The sequence below is a fragment of the Fulmarus glacialis genome, unplaced genomic scaffold (assembly GCF_000690835.1).
Source record: "Fulmarus glacialis isolate BGI_N327 unplaced genomic scaffold, ASM69083v1 scaffold23177, whole genome shotgun sequence".
NCBI lineage: Eukaryota > Metazoa > Chordata > Aves > Procellariiformes > Procellariidae > Fulmarus > Fulmarus glacialis.
Window position 1 is genome coordinate 6,689 of NW_009222894.1, and position 19,368 is coordinate 26,056.

Genomic DNA, 19,368 nt, shown 5'->3' on the forward strand with positions numbered 1-19,368 from the left:
TGGGGAGGCAACCGCTTTCCCTTTGGTTTTTTTGTGCTTTAAGCAGGGCGTGCCGGCAGCGACCTTCGCTGTAAAAACATTGCTGGTGCCAGCGATGGGTGGAAATGCAGGTGTGGGGAAACTACATTAAATTACATGGAAATGTGTGTGTCTCCAGCCAATAACCCCTGTGCCTGCATGAGGCTCAATGCGGCGTTGCGGCTGCGTCTGAGCGCGAGCCCTTCTTTTGCAGTGGAACCTGGTGTGCGAGGACGACTGGAAAGCCCCGCTGACCACCTCCCTCTTCTTCGTGGGGGTCCTCATCGGCTCCTTCATCTCAGGGCAGCTCTCAGACAGGTAACGCCGCTGCTCCCGCTCCGCCCGTGGGCAGAGCAGGGCAGACCCGGTGCCACGGCTGGTGCGTTCGTTCTTAACAGGCGTAAGGGAGTTAAATGACCAGTTCTCTGAGTTTTGATCAAAATTAGGTAACTGGCCTGGCTTCTTCAAAAATCCCAATCTTGATCTACCCCAGGCGTAGGATTACTGCCTCTTGGGCGCTTTAGGAGACCAAGAGCTGATCTCTGCAAGGAGCCCATGTGGCTGCTTTGCAGACTGGTGTGGTGGTTTTCAGTTCTTGACCACATTTGTTTCTTTATCTGGCCTTTTTAGTAATTTAAAAGATGATGTTCTTTGTCACACATTAACTGACAGTCCATTCTTAGAGTTGCAGGATAGAAACTTGTTCTTTGAATGGGAGCTCTGCATAGGAGAGATGATTTGCTGGAAATAAAGTAAGCATATCCAAGAGGAAGAAAAAAAGATAATCTGTAAATGGATAGCAATCATGTCATACCATCTAACTAAGTAGATGCAAAATATCAAGAAAACGCTACAGGCACTTGACAATTATCTCAGCAGTATTGAAGTTCTGGCCTTACAAGCGTCAAATGCACAATGTATGTTCCTTCTGTGAGTCTCTGCTTCCCTCTTTATACATCCCTTAGCCTTTTCTTCCATATCATTATGGCAGGGTCTCAAATACTGCTTTGATTGCTGCCTGTTAATGAGGAATTCATAAGAGTTTCAGCGCTCCTCTGGGTGTTTAGCAGAGGGGTTTCAAAACTCCGTGGGAGTCTTAATCCTAAAGCTGCCAGCATTAAATTCCATGTGATTCGAATTTAATCTCCCGACTCCTGCCCCCAGTGCATAAGTCAGTCAGTGTTACTGTTTGAAAGGGAGACGAGATAATCACTAAATCCTGCTGGTGCCTTGTGCCCACTGGGAGCATTTGAGAAAGCGTGGGTGCCCCGGCGGCAGCGCGGCCGGTCAGCCTGCCCGACAGCCCGGTCGCCTTCTAACATGAGCTATTTGTTGAATTTTGTTTTTAATGGTTTGTCAGTAAAGGGGTATATTCTGAGCCTGTACCTGAGCCGTTTCCCCTGTGCTGCTGCAGAAACCTTTCCTAAGTCAAGGGCTGCCGCAGGCAACCGGCAATGCGGCCCGTGCAAAGGGCAGCGTGCCCTGGGCCAGCGCGCGGGTGTGCAAACCCGTACGTAAGCTTGCTCTTACTTTTTCGTAAGAAAATGCTACGTGCTTCGAATGCAGACAAGTGGGTGAGAGAAAGGGCGCAATATGTATGGCAACTCAGAGAGATTGAAACCAGTTGATAAAGCTATTTAACAGATTCAAAGTGTAATGGTGTTGCAATGTATAGATGCCAGTAGCCTAAACGCCATCATTTCCTAACTTTCGGCTACGTGGCTTGCAATCTTCTGGTGTCTCTCACTTATGTACTGTTGTCTAATTTCTTTAGTCCCTGTCTAGTGGCTCCCTGAAGTTTCTGCTCTTAATTTTTCTTCTTGGTTTATTTCCTGGGTCTTGGAAATTTTACTTGGTTTTTTTTAGTGCTTATGAAAATGATAAACAAAATTCTTTAAAATGAATGAAACTTCAGGTTGTTCTAAGCTGCATCTCTTGAGGTTGGATATTTGTGCTCCCTCATGCTCTCTTACATAGCCCTGCTCCATAAATAAATGCTGTTTCAGTAATAATCTTTATCTTTTGCAAAAGGTTTGGCAGGAAGAATATCCTTTTCTCGACGATGGCCGTGCAGACTGGCTTCAGCTTCCTGCAGATCTTCTCCACAAGCTGGGAGATGTTCACAGTGCTCTTTCTCATAGTGGGGATGGGACAGATCTCTAACTACGTGGTGGCCTTCATACTGGGTATGAATATGTCTGCATTAGATTAAATGCTTGCTTAATGTACTGTTATTTTTTTTACCTCTGACCTTGCATCATTTAATTAGACATTGGTAAATCCTCACTGGTACAATTCCTAATTTAGGCCAGTATGATTTTTTTTGCTCTTGGATACTTCAAGCCTACACTTTCTACAGGTTTAGAGAAAAAGATGAGAGCAGGAAACCTCTAAATAAACTTCCATTTCCCTCCTCTTTGGAGAAGACGTTCCAGGAAGCGTTCAGGTTTTGTTATCAAAAGAAGCAGGTCTGAGACAGAGAAGGCATTCGGGTTCCTCCCTGCCTCTCCGCCCCTTTGCAGAGGAGTCAGTGTGTACCTGGGTGCAAAACTTTGGAGCAAACCAGCATTTCCAGGCACAGCGAACACGTGGGGGCACCAAGCGGAGGAGTCGGGTGGGTGTCAAAGCCCCATTAGCCATAAAGTCACCAGTCTTGGTGCTGAGGTTAGTGATAAAGTCCCTAATTTTAGAGGCCAAGGTTTGTTTTGGTTTTTACGGGGAGTGTAGGAAGAAAGATCCAGTGGCTGCGGGGAGGCTGCACAGCTGCAGTCGCTGCCCGGGGTCCCTGCAGGGAAGGGGGGACCCCAAGGGGAAGGGGACCCCACAGAGTCTCTTGCTAGTCACGGGGTTTTCAGGAAAGGCAACTGCTCAGGTGAATTACTGGGATGACTGATGCAGGCCTTGTGGAGGAGCTGGGATTTGCAAGAGCTGTCTTTAAAATATGCATGTATATCTTTATGTCAGCTTTTAAACCAATGGTGTCAAAATTACAATTTGTAGATTGTAACGTGAACTAGTCTAAATTAAAACCGTATACTAGTAGTTAATGCTGTTCTTTCCTACCCCCTGAGGCTTTAATGGGGAAAAAATAGAGCAGAAGAGCATGATATGAAATCAGTGCTATGGAGGGGATATGGCATCGTGTCCCTGGGCAGCTGTGAGTCACCGCTGTGAGTGGCAGAGGGAGGATTAGGTAGGTCAGGCTGTCAGTGGGGAGATCCCTTGCCATTGCCGTCGCCACTGCTCCCTCCGTCCTGGTAGTTAACTCTTGTGCGGAGTTGATGGAGCCAGAACGAACATTCGTCATGGGAAGGCTGGGAGGTATGGTGCTGGGTCAGGAGCGCTGGCTTGGCTGAAAATCCTCTTGGAAGCACATGGGATTTGTGTAGCATGAGTCCCTCTAATGGGGGTGTGGGATCTGATCAGGCAGGAATTTAGCTCCGCAGCTCTCCCTAGGAACGTGGGGCAGTGCTGGATGCAGATCGGGATGCTGCCTCAGCACTGGGCAGAGGCAAAGCTGCGGGGGGTCCAGAGCACCCCACTGGCCAAATGTCCCCACTGCTGAGAGATAGGACTGGGTCTCCCAAAGCAATGTTAGGTTTGTTTAATTGCACGGCTGCAGTTTGAGGGCACTCTACCCCTTGTGTTGTCTCTTCTGCCATCCTGTTTTCTGTAGAGTTGTTGCAGCAGCCTCGGGCACTTGTGCTGGCCATTCCCCCGGCAGCCTTAAGGCAGGATTAATCTAAAATAACTTAGACATTAGCTTCCTAATTTAAGTGAGTCATCAGCCGTCATCATCGGTAAGGAGGGAGGCACTAATGGAGTATGGCCCTTCCCACCCTACACTGCGTAGCCGCGTGGTCAGCGTGCCCCGACGAGTGCCCCAACCTCTGCCCGTGGCAAGGCAAACCCAGGAGCTTCCAGGAAGCCGCACACGACAGAGGTGCTGGATAGGAGAATATACCCACGAAAAGAAAATTAACTCCTTAAGAAAGTCTGTCCTGATTATGGATGCACTGGAGAAACTTCCCTTGCTTCGTCCGATGATGGTCAGGGCTGTGACCTGCGCTCGGGGGGGGAGCAGTGACACCAGCACATCTAAAGTCCCCGTTGACGCTGGCTGTGCTGCAGCCCATGCACCCTCCGTCCCCAAGTAGGGGTTTTTTTTTTTCAGGCGGCCACTTGAGCACAGGTTTCTCCTGTCATTCCAGCTTTCAACATCTGAACCTCTGTTGCCTCCCCGTGCGTAGCTCAGACCCTGTTCCAGCATCCTCAGCCGCCCAGGCTCTTCCTGCCCTTTGCACTATTGCCGCCCACCTCCGTGAGAATACTTTCCCCGCGCAAGCTGTTGGTGAAATTCTGTAGAGATATTTTTTTTTTCAACCACGTCCTGTGAAATTTCTCTCTGCAGCATTTTTCCTTAGCTTTAGGCCTCAGTTGTTCTCAGTGCTCAAAACTGTTGTGTTCAAGTTCTGGGACTGTAAAACACTATGTAGATTTGTGAAGGCATGTGGGTAACATCCCAGAACTGTTATTTCCTGGCCAGCAGAATGAGGGAGGAGAGGCAGGAGAGAAGAGAATTGTAGTTGAAAGATGCCATCTCGTATTGGCTTTGGATTGCCACAAATTATAACGTAATGTTTAATAGATACAAACCAATGTTTCACGTATCAGACCTCTCCCAAGAGAGCCCTCTAAACAAGAGCAATCACTAGAGAAAAATGGTATAATTTATCCCCACACACCATTTCAATCCCTAGGAGTTCTTATTTTCATCTTTCTCACTGTGACTTTATTTAGTTACTCCAAGTTTCCAAAATGAAAATTCATGTAGCTATCAAATAGGATTTTTTTTTTTTAGTCTTGGGTATTTTTTCCATTTTCTCTGCCGTATTAAATGTTGGGAGTTCTTACCACGCTACATAACCAAAATATACTCTCCAGACTTCCTGAGACCCTCCTGTTCGCTCAGTGTCGTTTGCTTTTTAATTGAGTCCAGATCAAACTGTGGGAGTTCTGGCCCTCGCAGTGCTCCTGATGGAGAGGAAAGCTTTGCAGACCCAGGGCTGAGAGGTCAACGAGAAGTGAGGGAGACCTGAAGGCGTCCGTGGATTTTGTTAATCAGTGGCTAGGTATTTTATTGGAAAAGAAATCAGGTGCTCTTGAAGGCTTACAACAGTCTCAATTTTTATTACTAGATATTAGGTTGCCGCTAGGCTGTGTGTGATGCAGTGGTTGTAGGATGCTTTCATTGACTGCTGCCTGGCTACTGGAGCAGTAGCGTTATTAGAAGATGGCATCTTCCCTGGTTGTGTCCCACAGCCCATGATGTGCCGTCCAACATTCCAGCCTTCTGTTCCAAAAAGTAAACGTGAAATTTGTTCCCACCTCACTGTACATTCCCATCCTTTCATCCCGAAGCACCCGTGTCAGTCTGTCATCCACAGACGTGCTGTCCTCCAGAAGTGCTCAGCAATGAATTGCACCTTAAATCCCTGTGGGTTAAGTGGGGGAGCAGGCTATGTCCTAGCCAAGCATGTTGAGAAGGCTTCTTAAAGTCTGCTGGCCATTCCCCATGCCTGCCCTTATCTGTCTCAGACAATGCATTAATCAAAGCAAACAGAAGTCACTCCTTCATCTGAAGGTCCCCGATAATCCCAGCAGCTTTTCTGTACTGGGTGGGTCCGTGCTGTGCTGCAGGTGACCTCTGCTATCGCTGGTGCCAGCATTGCGGGGCAGCACAGCAGCCCAGGTCTTCTCTGCCATGCCACAAACCACTGGGGAGGACAAAAGCAGATTTGCCAGGCAGGGAAAAGGACCAGGGAGGAGGGAAGCTCCTTCAGTTCCTCACAACTCTTTCAGTTCACCCAATAGTTTGTCTGGCGTTAGTGTACAGTCATGGAGCTCAGTATTTTGGAAATGAAGCTAATGAGGATAACTGAAATCATCTCTGCTCAGTCCTTCACATGAGGAGAGGACATTGTAAGCTGTTTAATGCAGCTGGAACCTATGGGATGCACTGCTGCGGGGAAGTACTGCAGTGCCAAGCAACATTTGGGCTTTAAACATACATTCAAGTTACTGCCCATCAGCTGAGCTGCTTTAACTGTCCGGGTGCATGTTCCTAGGCTGACACAGAGGACAAAAAACGTGACATAAACTCTTCCACTCCAAGCTCAGCCTGTTTGCAAGTACACAGTAGCTGACCAGCAGGCTCGGTCCCATCCCCGTGGTACTGCTGGTACCGCAGCGGCTTCATGCCTTTACACGCGCATCCGCCTCTGACCGCGGGTGGGAGCCGGACTGGGCGCTCCATCAGCCGGTACTGGGATTCATTCATCCTGGTGTCCTTGGAGCAAACCACAGAGGGTTCATGTTTCATTGTGCCCTTCTACGTGATAGCCTTCATTTTCTGTTCCCCGCTCATTTAAACTCCCGGCAGATGTGAACAAGAAGACTTTGTTCAAGGGACACTGTCACTTGTTTCTCTTTTGCTTTGCCAACCTTTGCAATAGAGGAGAACTCGCTGGGTCTGTGAATCCTCTGCTAGATCTGTGAACAAATACTGATGGTAATAACATAGAAACTGTGCAGATGTTGCCGTTACAACTATGTTACAAAATGGTTCTGTATCAGACTCTGCTGGCCTGCTAGGGCACTGGAAGAGCCCAATGGTGGTGGTCTCATGGGTGCTTCAATGGCAGCTCCACGGGAGATGCACAACAAAAATCTGGAGGAATCTCCCACCAGATTAGTATCACTGTGATGATGATCATCTCTTGGACCATTACTCCATGGCAGTGTGCCTTTAAGTATTATAAGAGAAACTGCTCTTTTCTAAGATTGTTTAGCTTATTTTTTTGTAAATGCAGTAAAGTATTTAGTCAAGATTGAAAAGAAAGAGTTAAAATGCTAATCCAACCTCCCTTGTTTTAAACAGGAACAGAAATTCTTGGCAAATCAGTTCGTATTATATTCTCTACATTAGGAGTTTGCATATTTTTTGCAATTGGCTACATGCTGCTGCCACTGTTTGCTTACTTCATCAGAGACTGGCGGATGCTGCTGCTGGCGCTCACTGTCCCGGGGCTGTTCTGCATCCCGCTCTGGTGGTGAGTGCCCCCGCGCCGCGAGGCCACGCTCCCCACCTCCCCTCCCCGCCTGATGCTCTTCCGCGCCGGGTGCTGGGTAATGGCAGGGGTGTCGGGTGGTCTCATTTCTCCTCTTCGGTTTTTTTTTTCTATTTGCCATGTGAGGAGGCTTTGCCTTGAGGCAGGAGTTGGGGGGAATTTTTTGTTTGGGGTTTTTTTGCCAGTTTTAAGTCAAGTTAACTACCTGCAGAGCCTCGCTGGTGCTGGCCCTGTGCTTGAAGCCACTTTTTCACCAGCCTTCCAGAGCAGCTTGGGAATTCTGTATTTGATTCTTAACTCTGGAAACTGTTAACCACCTCTAGGTTTACCCCCATAGTACCACTGGGTGATTCATTCTAACTTTTCTTCCTTGCTTTTTTCTTTAAGCGGTTTGTAAATGCGGATTCACCTGCTGATTCTACTAAAATCTCAGTGAAAGGCTGAGCCTGTTCACTCGGCATGCAGCAGCTGGCACTTTATTGCACTCAGTGTCATTAAGCAGTTCATTGCACTAGATGCCGTTAAGCAGAGGCGTTTCCTGGCAGAGCTCACCGGGCCAGCCCTCTCCCACAGGTTCTGTGTGCCAGGAGCCGTGTGTCCTCCCAGGCTTTGCTTTGGCTGCTGGAACAGGGTTTTGATTTGTGAGCTCCTTCAGCCCATAGTAACTTTGTCTGGCTAAGCCAAAGGTTGGCTCTTCCTTACCTTGCTCCTCTGAGTCATCCCATGCTGTCTTCTTGGTGCCCACGTCCATGTTTTCTTTTACCTTCCCATTGCACTCACCCACCCCTGCTTTAATGCACTGGTGGACATGTAGGTGCACCCTCACTTGCTCATGGTTGCTGTGCCCTGGGGGACTGAAAAAACAACTTAGGAAAACTCCCTGCTCTTCTCAGCTGGACAGAAGCATTGAAGAAGGGCAGATATCCTTGTTCTGTTGCTGCCTTGGTCATCGGTTGTTTTCTGAAGAGATAGGTGTTTAGAAAATAGGAAGGGAAAGGCAAGGTATCACTCACACTCTTATACAACAAAAAGAGTTCCTTGCTTTCATATTAGTCTTATCTGGGGAACTCCTTTCTTCCTATTATCTTGACAGAGTTATACCTATAAGTAAGAGACTAGTGTCTTTATAATAGTTAAGTGATTTAGACCCACTCTTCTATTGTCTAAAAGACCTCCTGCAGATCTCACTCTTGTCAGAAGTCTCTGCTGATGGTTTTGGTTTGGGGTTTTTTAGGGTTTGGGGGTTTTTTTATGTTAGTCTTCAAACCAAACCAAACCTTCAAAATGGTTTTCAGCTCCACCTCTGCTATCATGTGATTTTAAAGATAATCTGACTCTGTTTAAGGGTCAATTTGCTTATTTAACTTGAAAAGTTTCAAACTCCTTCAACACAGCAGCATTTCCCTCTGCACCAAGCAGCTGCTCTTTGGGGAGGTTGGTTTTGCGTGGAAGCCTCTCAGATGTCTGCTATGGAACAGGCACTATGAGGCATTTGAAATTTGTCCCCAAGGCATGACTTCGGAGTCCTGCTTTGAAATTTATTTGGTGGGAATTTCCATGCTTTTCAAGAGCATACATCGTAAAGCAAGCCAAAAATTTCCACAGATGGCACTTCCAGTCTGGGGCTAATGTGGTGGTAGATGGGGAGCAAGGTGCACTGGCAAAGCTCTGCCAGGGCAGATTGGTATTAGCTGGCATTTGGGCATCTGGACCCACTGCTTCTGCAGGTGATGTGACTTGCACATCCCACTGCTCCGTGCCATAGTTGCTCTTTTATTCATTCCTCTTCCAAATTCTCCAGAAGGTTCGCAGCATCGTCTCTGCAGTCTTGTGTTCCTCAGCTTGCCCACGAAGAAAAGCAGTGGAGACAGCTCACCTCACAGAAAGTCACATTACTGGTTGAACGATCTGATAGAAATCATCTGACGCTCGAATCCGTTGACATTGCTTTGGGTCAGTCCTTTAGGGAGTTCATCAGAAAAGGAATGTCTGACCTGCTTTTTTCAAGGAGAGGAAAAAATACTGCTGGCTAAAGGGAGGAAGGTAGCATCTGTTAAGATCAAAGGATTTAGTTAAGGAAGGGTGAGATTTTCTGTCCTGCGTTTGGTGTTAATTCACTCAACATGTGCCTGGAATTGATTAGAAAATGTCATCAACTCTGCAAGGGGACACTGCCACTCTCCTCTGCCTGGGAGAGCCCGCCTCAGAGTTGTGGTAAAATTGTGAGGTTTGTATATAAGATTCCTATGACACAGAGGCTTTAAATATACCCTGTGCATATTTAAAGCATTTCCACATTGTGTGCAGTTTCCTAAGAATATTTTTGCTCAACGCTGGTTAAGCTACCCCCGTCTTTGCTGTCTATCTGGTGACATCTGTTTTCTTCTGGTGGACATCAATTATTCCTTAAAAAATAACCACCCAGGACAAGGTCCCAAGCGTGCATCTACTTCAGCACAAGAATAAACACGTCCCATGTATTTGAATTCTCCCACTGATCCCAGTGGGACAAATCCATGAATTACATTGCCCACATGCTTCTGTGCTGACTGTCTTCTGCTGCAAGCAATCTGTGAGATGAGAGCGTAGCTCATAAAAATGATACATGTGTTCTTAATAACTTTTTACTTTTGTGAAAACGTTGAGTCATTTATTCTGAAACTTATTGCAGGATCATTCCTGAATCCCCTCGGTGGCTGATCTCCCAGGGAAGATATAAGGAGGCAGAAGTTATTATCCGAAAGGCTGCAAAAATAAATGGTGTTCCAGCCCCAGACGTGCTTTTCGACACCGCAGAGGTATGTTTCATACGTCCTGGTACTTTACCGTGCCGGCAGTTTCCCCCTTTGGCCAGTTGACTTGTTGGGAAATGCCAGCAGAGATGTGGTTTGCACCAGCAGCTCTTAAAAGGCTGGCAGTGACTGTTGGTGTGAGGTAAGTGCTGGGTTAGCGAGTTCAAAATGAGAAGCCAGAGGGGGTTTTTATTTGTTTGGTTTTTACAGTAAAATTCTCTTCCTCAGCAGTGGTTGGTTGTGGTTTTCAGAGCAAGGGTGACCCAGATTGCTTCATCCTTTGGGCACTGAGAAGACCCGAGGAAGACGTGTTTGTCCCCGTTTCAACTTGGTGCAGTATTAGCGATGTGCAGTTTAACAGCAGCCCTTCGCGGGGGGCTGCGCAGGGGACCCTAAATCAGCACCCATGTGTGCCGGGGCTGCGTGGAGCCCCGAGGGCCTCCTCAGGTTGCACAAACCAGCCAAAGCACCCGAGTGCTACAAGGGCACTTGAAAAGCGTGACTGTAGTGAAGGCAGTGAAGAACACTAAGCTCTTCTTCGGGCCTGTTTTTCTCTTGTATTTCATATTTATTCATTAAAAGGAGAAAGCCTAGCAAGCTGGGGAGCAGCATGGCTGCAGCGGGATGGCTGGTTCTTGTGCTCATCTCCCCCTCTAGTGGCTCTGCGCTCTCCGGAGCTCCGGCTGAAGAGGCACAGACATTTTTCTTGTGCAAAGAAGCCAGCAACGCTTCCAGCCTTGCGTCAGCAATAACCACGTGTCTGTATGCCAGATCTTACCTTACTGCATTATACTAGCACCTGTGTTTTACGTCTCCTGATGTCTCCTGATAGAACAGAAAGCAAAGCACCACGTGCTCCTTTGCAGTGTCTGCAGGAGAGAGATGGTGCATACTACACCTCCTGTGGGCAGGATCCATCTCTTGAATGTCATGCTTAAATTTTGGTTGGGCTGCTGAAGATCTCTTTTCCAAGTGTATGTTCTAGTGTAAATTCAAGTGCATGTTGCAGCTATGGGAAGGTCATCCTACAGAAACCATGGAAAAGCACTTTCCTTACTTCACAGCCAGAGTTCAGACGTCTTCCATACTGGACATGACTTTTTCAGCTCCAGTACATGGGTTTTCATCACTCCTGCATATTTTTGAGACCAAGCAGCAGCTCAGTTGTCCTTTACTTCAAGGGAATCTCGCGTGCCGAAGTGTCTGTCCACAAAAGCCTGAGAATGATGTTTGCACATTAAGTCCTCGATTGAAGCGGGAAGACATTCCTTGGAATGCTAGAAAGACATTCCTCAGAAACCATCCTCTCTTCCTAGGAAGGGAAATCTCCTGGGTAGCCCCACAGGGAGGGCCAGGGCAGTTCACTCTTTGGGCTTGAGGGGGAGCCTGGCTGCGAGTACTGGCTTCACCAGGGCGAGGTTCTCCATGCACCCTCACGCCATTCAGAAGATTCCTGCTTCAAGCCTCAAACTGGACCCTCTGTCTCCGATCTGGGGTGGTGGATGCTCCCATGATGCGCCCTGGCCACCACGCCGAGCTCTGGCATCTGTCCCCCTCCCCAGCAGGACGCCAGCAAATAGGCAGCAGAACAGGGCAATCTTCGCTTTTATTTCACACCGTTTATGAAGGTTGAACAGAAGAGACTTGAGTGGACAGTGCACAGAAAAATGCCTTTGGTAATGTGGTTACTCCTGGAAGTACTGTGTTAGATCCTTAAGGAAGTGTTAATGTGTCTTTCTTGTCAGCTGATACTCCTTTTTAATTAGTCAGCATGCTGCGGTGCCACCTTTTTTTTAACAAAAAACTGGACACTACCGCGGAGTACAGCTGAGTGCAGAGACAAGCTCTACCTAAGGACCACCCTCCTTGGTGCAGAAGTGGCCCTTGGGCTGGCTAGTTATCCCCTGATAGGTCGTAACTTCATAACTGCCCAAACTTGTGGGTATGCAGAGGTTGTTTTGCTCTTAGGTGTGTGGGAATTTTTTTGGTTTTGTTTTCCTTTTTCCTTCAGATGCAGGATTCGAAGCCTCAGCAGCAGCAGAAGGCTATCCTTCTGGACCTATTTCGAAACCGAAACATTGCAACTATTACTATTATGTCATTACTTTTGTGGTAAGGAAATGTGTATTCCTAAAGTACCCAGGCAATAGAACAATTTCTGATTTGAGGGCACATGCCACACGTTTAGATAATAAGTTTCAGCCTCGGAGCCCATCTACACACGGTCCTTGGCCAGTACACGGCCTTCGATGTCCTTGCACCCGCACTGCATTAATACACAAGAGTATGGAGACAGTAGCCTCAACACAAATGTAAAATAGTTAGGAAACTATATGTAACAACTTGTGTATTTTAAATTCTGTTGCTTTTGTTTGGTTTTTTTTTTTTTTTTAAGAAGCTCCCATCTCTCTAATCTCTATTTGAAGAGAAATGTTCGTCTTGAAGCAGGGGCAGCAACTCAGTAACATAACAAGAACCAGACCCATGGCCAGCGTTTTTGTCCTGTTTCTGTGCAGTGCCCATCTCAGTAAGATCCTGGTCCCTGCCTGGGCAGCCGCGAGGAAGGAGACCCAATAATACCATATAGACAAACTGGGACCCTTTTCTGTATTTATTTCCCCCAGCAGAAAGGAACTGGCTAGCAGACTTGGCATGCCATAGCGAGGCATTCTTGAGATTTGAAACCCGAACATCCAGCTCTCTCGTGAAGATTAAATAAGATGTAATGGAACTGCTGAGGGTGGGAGATCCTTGTCACTGGAGTTGGCTACAAGTAGGAACGTAGTTGGCATGGGAAGCTTTCAAGAGTTATTTCATTGTGCCGTTAATGAGTCCATTGCAGTGAAAAGCCTTTGTGAACGACTTCCACAAAGCCTTTTACTTGGTATAGTGTATGCAGGAAGGACAGAGAAGTCAGAGGTCTCTTCAAGCCGCTGTGGATATGATCACTGGAAGGGATGACAGAATTAGAAAGATGGGGTTGCCACTGAGATTTTTTTTTAAGCCACGATATCTGTGGCAATGCGTTGTGACATCCTATTTTTGTAACAACATCTGAGGCAACAGTGGAGGCATTCAGAGACCACCTGGAATCATTTGGTTTTATTGCTTTTCTCAGGTTTTTCACATCAGTTGGTTACTTTGGCCTGTCCCTCAGCACTCCAAGCTGGCATGGAAATGCCTACGTCAACTGTTTCCTCTCGGCTATTATTGAAGTTCCAGCTTACGTGATTGCCTGGCTTCTCCTCCGCTCCCTCCCTCGGCGCTACTCCTTATCTGGCACCTTGTTTTTAGGGGGAGGTGTTGTCCTCTTCATTCAGCTGGTTCCTGCAGGTACAAGATTCAATACATGACTTTAGTACCATAAAATATTTCTAATATTTTATATACTTTCTAATAGTTGTGTAAAATTGCTGGAAACCACAATCAAATTTAGAATTTGAGGTCAAGTTTATGCTGATCACCTCCAGCCGTGGGGCTTTTTTTATATGCATATGTATATGCTGAGTCATGCACAGCTCTCATTTATTGTGTCAAATTACTGAGCTTTTTATAGTCCAGGGGAACCAGCTTGTAAAATGAGAGCCAAAAGTGTACTGTGATTTATCTGGTTGAGCATAGAGGCTAAAAAAACCTGTGAGTCTTCCAGATTTCACTGTGTGTAAATCTCCACAGGTTTTTGTGAAAAAGGGGTGGATTTAAGCTTGTGCTTTGTTGTTGTATAATCCAGAATTTTGTTCCATTTCAAGAATGCTGTTTTACTGGGAGAGGACCAAAATCTGAGAAGTACAAAATAACCTGAGCATCTACATTATGCTCAGTGGGAAGTCTGGAGCCAAGTCATCTAGGGATGGGGCTAATACATTGTATAATTAAAAAAAAAAACCAAACTCACAACCGCTAGGAAAAAAACAGTTACATGATCTTTGGGATGTAGGAGAAATACAAGGAATAAGCACAGGGTGTTGTTTATTCACCTTGATTTTATTTTTTCTCCTCCAGATTTTAATGTCCTGTCTGTTGTCCTGGTGATGCTTGGAAAATTTGGTGTCACAGCTGCGTTTTCAATGCTTTATGTCTACAACGTGGAGCTATACCCAACGCTAGTGCGAAACATGGCAGTCGGAGCTACTTCCATGGCTTCCAGGCTGGGCAGCATCATTGCTCCTTACTTTGTTTACCTGGGTGAGACATCTTGCGTATTTGTTGCCTTGCACTACACAACTGCCCAGAAAAGTTATCGGAGCTTCTGCAGTGCAGGCTCAGCTTTAAGTCCCTTCATTTGTTGTTTTTTAAGTCCCTTCCCTCATCTTGGATCTGAGTTCACTGTCTAACGCTGTAGAAATGAAGCAGAGCTCCTTGGGTTTCACAAAAGAATCAGGCACTTTTTTCCTTTATTGAGGCGAGGGACTGTTCATACAGCACCAGAGTGGGTCCGAGCTGGTCCAAGACAACGACGGTGTTTATAAACTGTGCAAGCGGAGTGGCTGGGATGATAATTGGTTACATCTTGGCAATGGGCATTACCCCTGGGACATCAGTTAGTTTCCCAGGCGAGCGTGACAAGAAGCAATCTAGCAAGTAAGCGCCAGCAGGAAGTTCATTGCATCGTACTCTTCATGCGCTTCCCGAGATGGGTATATCAGGAGCAGATGAACCAGGCAGGAATCTAAACATCCCCTGAATCTGTGCTCTCTAAAGCAATACATGAAAAACATGCAGATTAAGCAGCACAAGAGTGTGTTTAATTGTAACCTTCGTGAACTGATTTTTTTTTAGTTATTAAGCCAAGCACCTTGGCACTCATTTTGCTTTTTCTTATTGTTCGTGCCTTGGTCTGTAAGGAGAATTGCCGATTGCCTCATAGGCTTTTTTTTGACACTCACTACCATCACATTCTGAGTGCTGCACAAATATTAATTGATAAATCTTTTTTTTTTTTTTTTTTTTTAAAGTACACAGAAATGATCCTCGTGTTGCAGGTAGTAAAGGGTGACAGAGATTAGAGGATTAAGGGTGGAAGTATCTGTGAATACCAGCTGCTCAGTCCAGTGCTCAATCTCCTGTTTCTTTCACTCGCGCATGATTTATTTCCATCTGCCATCACTGGACCCGATGCAGCTTTCCCCTGCACCTAACGAGTTTTGCTTTCTGTTGAGACCTTTGATACAAAATGAGTGTGACTGCTGACTCTGGCAGAGCATTGCTGGTGTACTGCTAAGGGGTTAATGCTGGTTCACCATGCCAGGAAAGAGGAGAGGAGACTACTATCTGTAGCTCACCTGTGTTGTCTCACCTCTACATTCCAGTGTGACTGTAATACACTGTACCAAAAATGATGAAAATGTCTTTATTTCATACTTGTACAGCCCAAATGTAAAGTAAAAGGGACAGCATGACTGTGATGCTCCTTAAGGTCTTCAGTCTCCGTTGCAGCACAGGTAACAGTAATAGAGAAATGTAGACAGGATAAAGTTTTTCTGTTGGGTTTTTTTTCCTCCCAGGTTTCCATAAGCTCAGCCTTTAAAAAATCTTGTTCCAGCCATCAGAATAGTTTCCTAAACTTTAGGAGGTTTTAGGAGAAATTCATCAGCTGCTGATAGTTGCTACAGCTAAATTAGGACCTTGCAGTTCATCCAGCTCATGAACACAGAAGAGATCAAATCACAAACTTTGGCTCTATGTGAAATACCCAGGGTCTTCACTTTAATCCTAGTTTATTCCATACGTTATAAAGCATATTGCTCTATCCCAACTGAAAAATAAAGCTGTCAAGTCCAGTTTAGTACTATCTCTACCTTAAATACTTTAATTCCTAGCTAATCCCTTTACTGAAAGACCTTTTCATTGCTGTGCTATTGTGACTTGAAGATCTTGCATCCTGCCCAAACACTTGTGCACTAGCTTCAGGCTGGTGGCAGGTGCCGCTGCCTTCTAGTCCAAAATAATATTCTGAGTAGACCAAGGTCAGAGCCTCTTACCTGTCATGGGAGGCTTGATGCTTTCTCCTTTTGCAATCAGGAAGGTATTGAAGGATTCCATTGTGAATGGCCCATTAGTCTGAAAGTAGCCTGTTCAGCTGCCATCAGTCTCTTCCCGTCTTTTGCACGAGATCAGCAGGATGCACAATCCCAGGCAGCTGACGAGTGCTTCGTTGCTTATGAGCATTTTTATTCCCTCACATTGAATTATTTAACTGAGGATTTGGTTCCAGATTACAGTGTAGTACTGAAGACTCCAGCAGTGATCCCAGCAGAGCTGTACCTTGCAAAGATGTTGGCCATCCCAGTTGAAAATGTACAAAAAACCTATTAACCACTACACAAACATGGGGGATGGCATGAAACTGATGGTAGGTGATGACCATCCTAGGGCGTATGTTGTCATTTTAAAATTGAAAAAACGCTTTGTTTGCTAGCAGGTACCAGATGTAGCTCAGTTTTGGATTCACCTTTGGTATTTATGAAGATTTCAGCTAATTATTCCAAATTAATTCTGCGTAACAGCAATAAATTTTACACAAGTTCATTGATTGTGGACATATAAGTACTGGTGTAATGTCCTGTGTTCTGTCAGGTGCCTACGACAGATTCCTACCATATATCCTGATGGGAAGCCTGACTGTGTTGATCGGGATCCTTACCCTGTTTCTCCCAGAGAGCTACGGCAATCCCCTGCCTGAGAGCTTTGAGCAAATGCTGAAGGTGAAATGGTAAGGCGGCTTTCATTCATCCCATGCTTCACAAGAATTCAGGACCTCTTTCTACATAGTCCCTTTTCACAATCAGTAAACATGTTTCATCAGATCCACTGCAAAATATCAAAGCTTTCAAAGTGCCCTTTAGATTTTTTTTTTTTTGGTTGTTAATTTGACATTGACATTATGCAGTTTCTCCAGAATCTCTGAACCTGAGAGCTGATGTGCTTGAAAGTGGGGACTCACAAATCAAAGCTGACCTTCACATCACTTTGAGGCTGTTGCTTCATATCTCCCAACACTTTCCATCCTCTTATATATCATTCACTCTTCTTAACTCTTCATTTAAACTACTCATTTAGTGGGAAGATTTACATTACAAAACACTTTACTCTTTCAGTGTAAGTTCATTAAGTACTGCTCCAAATTGAACACAGGATTTCAATATTCTAGCCTCTTTAATTTGGGAGGCTAGAGACATGCCAGGACAGCTTTTCTCCTGGTTTATTTTGTTTAGCTGTAAGCAACGACAGTTCTCTTGCCCCACCACCATTGCTATTTAAGGCACCCTGAGCAAACATCTCCACTGAAATCCGTGCGCGTACATTACAGTGCTGGCGCAGTGGAAATGGCCAGTATTTGCGAGTAGGATCATGGGAGGAAAATTCTTGGGAGCAGCGGAGGGAAACGGAATTAGCCAAAGTGCAGCTGCATAGCTACCATCCAGCTTACTGAGAACTTGTACTGGAACAGAATTTGCCCTTATAAGCAATAATAGCTTGAAAAAGCTGGAATTGCCTGTATCTAATCCCTGGTCAGTATAAGGAGCTGTCATTATGCTTCCAGAATAAGAAGAATTCTTGGGCCAGGTTCCTTGAGAGGGGCATGCTGCTGTTTATCACAATAACGGACTTCTCATATGTCTGACCTATGGCTTTTTGGCTTTGGAGTTGATGAACTGTAGCTGGAAATCCCAGAGTCAAACCAGATTCCCTTTGCAGGCTTCTTGCATAAACAGACTAAAGTAACTGAATTATGTTCAAGTTCCATGTGTTGTTTGCTGCACTGCTTCTGCCATCCGGAAAGGCATATTTTACATCGCACTTGGTTTTTTTTCTAATGTTTGTATTAGTAGTGTAACATGGTTATTTTAGCAGTGCTAATTGGGAGGGCAAAGTGTCTGATGACACCCTGTAAAATGTTCTCTAGCTGCTCAGTCTTTTACTTGCTTTCAGTTTCAGAAATGGGCAACAAACCACTGGCATTAGGAATTCAAAGGAGAGTCCTAAAATTGTCGTAACACCCTTGTGAAGAAGGATGCACACTCTCAGAGGGACTGAAAGAAGAACAAGATCTTTTCAAAATGCATTTTCTGCCAGAGGAAAACAAACAAAACCCAACAGTCAATGCTACTGCACCACAGTTGTTATCCCTTGTGCTACTGTACCCAAATACATAGTTTACTGAACAGATGCTGTCTACTCCCATAGGACTCTCAGTCTGTAATTCAGTGTCCTGATACCTGGGCTTTGTCAGCAGATACAGTCCCTGTTGAGAAATGGGGGCCTGCCTGTGCTAAACACTATTCGAGGAGTAAGCTAGAAATGAGCCTTAGGAATAATACAGCAATGTTTCCAGTCAGTCAGGTACTCAATGAAAGCTGCTTAAGGAAAAAAAGATAGCAAACGTAATGCTGGTGTTTTTTTCTCGCTGTACGTATTGACTGGATGAAGGGGAGCTGAGTATCTGTCTTTGAAAATCTCAGCACGTGCCCCTAAAGGAAAGATCCCGGCCTCCTTTGAAATCTGTGACCAAAGCCCGATAGACCAAGTGGGATCAGAATTTAGTTGTAGCAAGGCAGACATAGACTTCACTGTAAGGACATGTTTTTTAAACAAGATATCGGAGTATCTTTTGATGTCGCTTGCTTTTCCCAGGACCTGGGATCCACTTCTGATCCACTTGCCCCTGTAAAAGCTGATGCTTTTTCATAAAGCCTGAGCCCACTGAAATCTTTGGGCTTCATGAATGTTCAGTGTCTCTGGGGATGGGGGGAAGCCTTTAACACTGAGAAAGGACTATAGCTTGCTGACCTTCTGATGGGCCATGCCTGCTTTCAAAAGAAACACAGGCTTTAGCAAGTCAATGATCCTGTCCAAACATGCCATGCAGTTTTAGCTTTCAGGTTTTTTATGGTATATTGGCATAAGCAGTTTTTTAGATCTTTTGGGGTTTTTTCCAAAGCATTTAATTTCTCCTTTGAATATATACCACATTGTTCTGTACCTTCAGAGAAAGCTCATTGCAGTTTCAAAAGCCTCTGCAAAACCTTTGTACCATTTACAAATTTAAAGGGGATTTGATGCTTGCAAAAAGCTGATTTTCTGTACTGGAGATGTTGACCTGTAGCTGTTAAAAATGCAAAAGGGCTAATTTGGGACCACAGTTTTTTCAAAACAAAAAAAAGCCAACAATGCCAGTGTTTTGTTTTGAAAACCTACAGGTTATGTATGCATTTTTTAAAAGTTCAGCAAAGCTAGATTGAATGAAAACTCAAATGTAGAACTTAGAGTTGTGCTACTACTGTTTTATGAATACTGCATAGTTTGAAAAAAGTATAATATCTTTTATTTTTCTATTTATTGGCTGTGCATGCACTTCTTGGCCACATAAAGTCTATCAGACCTAGTAGACTGATTTTTATCCTCTATAAATAACAATTAGCCATGAT

At 45.3% G+C, this 19,368-nt stretch overlaps 1 protein-coding gene across 1 annotated transcript; it reads left to right on the forward strand.

The window, feature by feature from the left end:
• Nucleotides 1-212: 212 nt before the first annotated feature.
• SLC22A4 (solute carrier family 22 (organic cation/zwitterion transporter), member 4) lies at nt 213-17,948 on the forward strand (the record flags this gene model as incomplete). The annotated part of the gene is made up of 9 exons (XM_009581625.1): nt 213-336; nt 2,050-2,204; nt 6,959-7,130; nt 9,820-9,946; nt 11,952-12,052; nt 13,059-13,273; nt 13,943-14,125; nt 16,517-16,652; nt 17,873-17,948. Coding segments are annotated over 9 exons (1,289 nt in total), but the record flags the coding sequence as incomplete, so codon positions are not given.
• Nucleotides 17,949-19,368: the final 1,420 nt, after the last annotated feature.